The sequence below is a fragment of the Phacochoerus africanus genome, chromosome 3 (assembly GCF_016906955.1).
Source record: "Phacochoerus africanus isolate WHEZ1 chromosome 3, ROS_Pafr_v1, whole genome shotgun sequence".
Taxonomy (NCBI): Eukaryota; Metazoa; Chordata; class Mammalia; order Artiodactyla; family Suidae; genus Phacochoerus; species Phacochoerus africanus.
The window spans coordinates 88,784,502-88,791,227 of NC_062546.1; the positions used below are offsets into that span (position 1 = coordinate 88,784,502).

The 6,726-nt window shown below is 57.9% G+C and overlaps 1 protein-coding gene across 1 annotated transcript; it reads right to left on the reverse strand.

Annotated features, from left to right (window-relative positions):
* Positions 1 to 896: 896 nt before the first annotated feature.
* On the reverse strand, positions 897 to 6,521 carry EN1 (engrailed homeobox 1). Its single transcript, XM_047770399.1, has 2 exons — positions 5,083 to 6,521; positions 897 to 1,956 (listed from the first exon to the last, which is right to left on the reverse strand). The coding sequence occupies exons 1-2, from the start codon at positions 5,966 to 5,968 to the stop codon at positions 1,640 to 1,642; spliced, it is 1,203 nt and encodes a 400-aa protein (XP_047626355.1). The 5' UTR covers positions 5,969 to 6,521; the 3' UTR covers positions 897 to 1,639.
* Between the last annotated feature and the right edge of the window lie 205 nt (positions 6,522 to 6,726).

Consider the following 6,726-nt stretch of genomic DNA (forward strand, 5'->3'; position numbering starts at 1 on the left):
CCCCAGGGTCTGGGGCAAGTGCCATCTCCCTTCCCTCTAGGAAGTCCTGATATCGAGAGGGTCGAGGGTGCTTGTGTCTGTGCCTTCCTCCATTAGAAAGCAAACCAGGCTTTGATGGGATTGTGAAAGGGACCCTGGCTTAGGCTCAGGGTCAGGGGAGATGGGCCTGTGCGCATGTCGTCAGAGGTCTCAGCCCAGAGCTATCCTGGCAGCAACCCATCGGCAACCACTCTGCATAACTTCCCTACATCCGGGCCTCCTCTCCCGGCTTTAAGGGACCTTGAACTTGGAGCCCCCACAAGGCTAGAGTCCGCCCTCCATCAGCCTTTTCACCAAGGAAATCACTTCTCCTAATGAGGAGTGGAGAGCCTGAACTGTGAAGGTCAGGCCAGGGGAAGGGCTTCTGGCTCAGAACCAGAGGCAGCCCCTCACCTCTGCCCCGCCCTGGGAAGGCTTTCTGCTTCTAAAGGAGAAAGCCTCCAGCAAAACTAGTACCAGAAAAAAAGAAAAAGAAAAAATGCAGGCTGAAGCCAGGAGCAGGTTGAACCAGAGGAGGCTGCAGCCAGGCTGGGCCTGGCTGGGCGCGGGAAGCAACGGGGCAGCCTGGCAGTGTTGCCAAAGTCAGGATGGGGTTTCTGGCCTTTGGGCTCCAATGAACACAATTGGAGACTAGGCATGTCCCGCCAGACTCTCCAAGGCCCGACCATCCCTGGGTCTGGGCTGCTTGTATGACCGCGCCCCCTCACCCATCTTATTCGTTGTCTGGTGATCAATCTCAGCGCCCTGCCGAGCCACCAGGACTCCCTGCCCCTTGTGTGCCCGCTGTGCTGGGGGCCACCGTGTGCCCGCGTCCTCGCCCTTCCCCAGCCCCAAAGAGGAGGGCCGCCAGCCTCTCGTGAGCACAGTGTACACTTTATTTCAGACTACAGGTTTCTGAACATAATAAAATCTTTGGCTTGTAGCGGCGGTTCAGTCTCGCAGTCTGTGGGGTCGTATTTCTCAACAAGTCTCCGGAAAACGAAAGGGGGAGGGGAGGACAGACAAACCGACAGAAGGGGTCGGGAAGTGGGGGATAGGGGACGGGCAGACACGCGAGGAAACACACTCTCACGCACACAAAGAAAAGTCCCAGAGAAAGGAGGGCCGGCGATGCGGGGCAGGAGGCACCGGAGAAGCGATAAACATTCAAAAGAAAACGAAACTGGGCCGGGGGCAGCGAGGCGGAGGCGGGGGATAAAATAATTATAATAATTATAATAATTATAACAATAATAATAAAGGAGATTAATAAAAAGTCCAGCAAATAGAGATCGCTACACATATTTCTTTTCCTTACCTGAAATTAAATATATACAAGGTCGTAAGCAGTTTGGCTAAATAGAGCTTTAAGGAGTTCGCAGTTTCGTCCCTTATACTGTGAAGAGAGTACTGATCTTATTTTTCGATAGCACCTGTCCGAGTCTTTCTCTCTTTTGAAAAATGTCTCGTCCCAACATGACTCTCTATCCTTGGGACCTCTTTCTCTCTCTTTTTCTCTGTTGCTCCCTTCCTCCTTTGCGCTGATTATTTCTCCCCCGGCGCGGGGCCGGGAGGGGGCGCGGGCGCGGCGGCCCGACCGCGCGGCCCCAGCCGGCGGCGGCTACTCGCTCTCGTCTTTGTCCTGGACCGTGGTGGTAGAGTGGTTGTACAGTCCCTGCGCCATGAGGTGCAGCGCCAGGCCGTTCTTGATGCCCGTGGCTTTCTTGATCTTGGCGCGCTTGTTCTGGAACCAGATCTTGATCTGGGACTCGTTGAGGCTGAGTTCCTGGGCCAGGGTCTGCCGCCGCTGCTCGGTGATGTAGCGGTTCGCCTGGAACTCCGCCTTGAGTCTCTGCAGCTGCTCGGCCGTGAACGCCGTCCTCGGCCTCTTGTCCTCCTTCTCGTTCTTCTTCTTCTTCAGCTTCCTCGTGCGCGGACCTGCAGCGGCGGAGAGGGCCGGGTGGGGGTTGGGACGGAGGGCAGAGGGGAAGGGGGAGAGGGCAGAGGAAGCCGTGAGAATCAAGGAGCTGGGCGGGGATCGCGCCCCACGCTTCCGGGGCGCTAGCGGAGGCCCTGCTGCGCCCCCGGCTCCCTCCCACCCGCTGGCCATTAGATCTAGCCGCTGGCTGGCTGTTGGGGTTGCTAGGTTTCCCCTCTGAGATGCCAGAAGGGCCACAGAGGAAAAGTGGCTGAGGTTGTTTGCGCACCCCACAACCCCAATTCATAACAGGAAAGCCGTGTGTCTTAAATCACAGAGTCCGAGATGGAGAGTTATTTGGAGCCCCAGCCAGCCCAGCCCAGAGCTGGAGGTCAGGGGCCTGCCATCTTCACAGCCCTGGAATAAAAAGAGGCTCAATACTGGGTAGTGAGGACCCTGGGACAGGATTGTCCTGGGGGAAATCGCCAGCCGGCAAACTAATCTTCCATTCTTCCTCAAGAAGCACACCTACACCCAGACACCACAATAAGGCCCCATCTGCTTGTAGCTATTGACTTCAGAAAACAAGGGGCTAAAGAGAGCTCTGTGAGAAGCTCGCCTAGCTCCAAAGCGTTTGGCATCTGCCCTCTCTACCCGTCCTTCTTTCCCTTTGCCCAAACCAAGCTCTTTGAAGGGTCCCAGGAAGACATACTGGCCACCGCTTCCTCGAAAGAGGAGAAAAGACCTTCACCCAATTGCATGCCTCATTCACGCCCTGGCCCCTGTGCTCTCCTCTTTGCCCCTTGGATGGTGCTTGTAAGAAAGAGAGCCCTCCTCATTCCTGCACCCAGCAACCCAGGCAGGTCTCCCTCACCTCTCTTTTGGACACAGAAGCTGAAATTTCAGGACTGAAAACTGAATGACAAAAGCATGCCAGAGCTGCTTTCCCTGTCCACCTTTGCTATTTGCCAGGAGACTGCATCCTTCACTTTCGCCAATCCGTGAGCAAAAGGGGCAGAGGGCAGAGAGAGTGAGACAATCTTGACAAAAATCTGTCCTTTGCCCCTAGAATGGGTAATAGGAAGAGGCCACAGGAAGCATTCCTAGGAAAATGAAGGGTCCCTCCGAACCTGATCTGGGAAGGGGGCTGCTATGGAGCCCAGACCCGAAGAAAGAAAGGAAGAGGGAGGAGGCAGCCTGTAAAGTCTGCACCTCTGCCCATCAGCCTCCACATCCAAGCCTCCTGGCATTTACTTACTGGGCCCTGTGGTGGTTATGGGAACTTCCTGAGCCAGGTGAAGCCCCTGACAGGCCTGTTAATCTCTAAAACTGTCTGGAAAGAAGGGTCTTCACTGGCAATCCCCAAACCTAGTGACAGAGGGGCAATCTGGGTAGCTGGCTCCTGGGGCAGGCCAGCTCCTGGGGTCACCAGCTGTCCTGTGACAAAAGAGTCCAAGCCTGGCCGACCACAGGGGCTCAGGTCTGGGTTGAGGTTCATCTCCGTGAATTGCCCATGCAGTTCACCCTGCCTCCCCAGGCCCCTGAGAAGGAAAACAGCCAAGAACAAAGACAAGGCCCACTTCTTCTGAGCGGCCCGCAGGAAGCACTGGGAAGCCGGGTGGGGAGGGGAGGAAGGCCTTGGTTTAGATTAGTAATTAGCTGAGCCAGCAGAGATAGCCCAGGAAATGTGCACAACCTCAGAAAGGCCCCCGCTGTGCGTCGTCTGTCGGGGAGGTTGTTAGAGTGTTGTTGTGTGCATGTGTTTGTGTGTGTGTGAGTGTGCGCACCCGTGCAGAGGCACGAACACTTGTAATAAAATCGTAGCCTCCTGGCCAGCCCGAGCCGCACGGCCTGACAGCTCAATCACTCTATCCATCAGGCGAGTCAATCAAAGCAGCTTTTCGGAGGTTCAGGGAGCCCGACGTGTCAATAACGGGGCTCGAGATGGCGGGGGCTGATAGCACGCATCGATCCACGCCTGGCCGGCAGCGGTGGAGAGGCACAGATCAGCCAGAATAGACCACCGCACCGCTACGCCGCGCCCGGCCTCCCGCCGAACCCGGGTACCCGGAATCCCAATTGCAGGCCGGAACCCCTGCTGCCCTCCTCGCAGAGTGCGCCCACTGGCCTCTGGGAGCTACGGTCCGGGGAAGCAGGCAGGCCGGAGCCTCCTCTCCTCGGGCCTAGCGGCTATCCCAGGGTAGGTCTGGGACTTGGGTTCTCCAAATATATGGCACATGTTGGGAAAAGGTCGCAAGGCAAATGGAGAAAAACGGGCCTACGGTTGTTAGAAATCTGCTAACTGGCAGAGGTGCGGAAGAAAGGAGTGAAAGAAGGAAGGGGCAGGGCCTGGGAGGATGTGCAAGACACACCGCAGAGAAGCTGCAGCGTAGGCTGGCTCTCATGCACTAGGGCCCGGATTTCTGGCCTGAACCTGACCCGAGTTCTCTCTTCTCCCACTGCCTGTCTGTCAGCTCCAGAAATCCAGGAGTCAGGGGCTGTAGGCATCCACCATTTCCACAACCCATCTTCCCTGGATTCTACCCACACGGGTCAGAATCTCCTGGCTAACCACAGCCTGGGGAAGAGAGGCAGTGATTCCAAGCGTTTCTTTCCCTGTGTCTCCTTAAATCTACCTCTATGTCAATGAACTCTCCGCAGAAAATATCGAGATGATGTTTGTGTCTGTTAAGAAGACAAAGTCAAGATTATTTCTCTAATCAAAGCCGTGGTTCGATTTCGGTCTCAGAAGGACCGGGCTGGCGGGATTTCAGACCCAGATCACTAGGCCCATCTTCCCGCTGGTTCTAAACACCCTTTTCCCTGGAAGATTGTGACTTTCCTAAGAATAATAAAGGTAAAACACAAAGAAGGCCAAAAGAGCTCAGAGTTCAAAACCGAAGGACACAGCTTCCCATACCAGGAGCTGTAGCCTCCCGGGTGGTGGCTGCAGAGTCCAGGAGAGCAGAACTGGGTGCGACATTCAGTTTAGATTGGGAGCGAGGACAAGGAAGAGAAAGCAGGCGTAAGAGAAGAAAGCATCTGAGACCCCAGATCCGGCACACTCTTCCCTGCACAGCAGCAGAGAATACTGAGGGCGTCCGCGGGGCTGAAAGGCATGGCACAGCCTGGGGATGGGTACTCACCGGAGGACGGACGATCCGAGTAGCGCGTGCAGTAGACCCAGGCGGGCCATACGAGGGGCTGCTGCGAGTCAGTTTTGACTACGGGCCCGCCGTTGGCTGAGCCCATTAGCAGGATGGCGGGGTTGCTGTGGTCTGGGTACTTAGCACCCTGCGCACCTGGGCTCCCTACGCCGCCTCCACTGCCACCGCCGCTGTCCGAAGGTTTGGCCGCTGCTGCTGCCGCTGCCGCTGCCGCTGCCACGGCCGCTGCAGCCGCCGCCGCTGCCGCCGCCGCTGCCGGATTCCCAGCCTTGGACGCTCCCGCGCCGCCGCCGCCGCCGGCTGGCGGGGAGCCGTCGGGTGGGCCACAGTTCGCGTCCGGGGCGCACAGGAGCGAGGCGGCGCCTGGCGCCCTGGTGCCCAGCGGGTGGACAGGATCTCTACCTGCGCCGGTCTGGCCTCTGTCACGCTCTACCCGGCCTCCTCCTGCGCCTCCTCCGGCTGCCGCCGCCACCAGGAGCTGTGGCGGCGGCTGCTCCTTTTTGCAGCCGAAGTCCGGCCTCAGGATGTTGTCGATGAAAAAGTTGGTGGTGCGGTGCAGCTGGGCCGCGGGCTGAGGCTGGTGAGCAGGCGCCGCGAGATGCTGAGGCGGTGGCGGCGGGGGCGGGGGATGCGGGGGGAGGTGCGGGTGGTGGGCCAGGGGCGGCAGGCAGGGCGCCGCGGGCGGCGAGGGGGGCGCGGGCTGCGGGGACACCGGCACGCTGTCTCCATCGCTGCCGCTGCTGCCGCTGCTGCCGCTCGCGCCGGGGCTAAGGCTCAGGCCGAGGCTGCCCGGGGCCGCCGCCACCGCCGCCGCGCCGAGGCCCGAGTCCCGCTGACTTTTAGGTTCCGGCTGCTGTTCTTCCATGCTCGGCCGCCCCGCCGCCACGGCCGCCACTCCGGCCCCCGCCCCCCCCGCGCCTCGCTCCCCACCCCACTTTGCCAGCGGCCCGTGGGGGTGCGCGGAGGAAGGAGGCCGGCGAAGCCCCAACGAAGGCACCGGGCGGGTGCAGGAAAAAAAAGCCCAGGCGCCTGGCCTGGATCGCTTGCTATTATCGAGCAGATAGATCTCGCTGTTTCTCCCTCTCTCTAATTTGTAGACATCCAGATATGGAGACACTTGGCTATTTCTTTTTTTCTTTCTGCAACCAGATTCAATGATTTGTTTTAAATGGGGAGTAAGCCACGGCCAAAAAGAAAGGAGAAAAAAAAAAAAAAGAAAAAAGCAAGCAAGAAAATAAAATCTCCAAGAAATGTTTTCTTAAAGATAAAAAATAGTCTTTAAAGTCTAGCCATCTTCGTAAGCAGTAGTGAGGGGTTTGACTTCCCCGAGTGTCACGCTCAGCTGTGCCCAGAGCGCGAGGCTGGCAGCGCCTTTAATCGCCTTTGCTTTTTTTGCAGGGAGAGCGCGTCTCCGCCAGCGCCCGGGCTGCCTTTTTTTTTTTTTTTTTTTTTTTTTTTCAAATCTCTGACAGCTCGGATCTTTGCACAAACTCTCTCGCTTAAAAAAAAATCACCCAGGCACACTTTTTGCCTTCAAACCGGAAGCACGTGAGTCAGGGCCGCACGTGTGCGGGGCCAATGGCGAGCCAGGACTCGCGCTGACACCCGGGCCTCTGCCCAATA

What these genes read in the sequence shown, in the direction of transcription:
- EN1 (XM_047770399.1), bottom strand. Translation starts at nt 5,968, where the DNA reads ATGGAAGAACAGCAGCCGGAACCTAAAAGTCAGCGGGACTCGGGCCTC. An exon ending in CTCGGATCGTCCGTCCTCCG is followed by an intron (nt 1,957 to 5,082) that starts GTGAGTACCCAT and finishes CCGCCGCTGCAG; the next exon opens with GTCCGCGCACGAGGAAGCTG.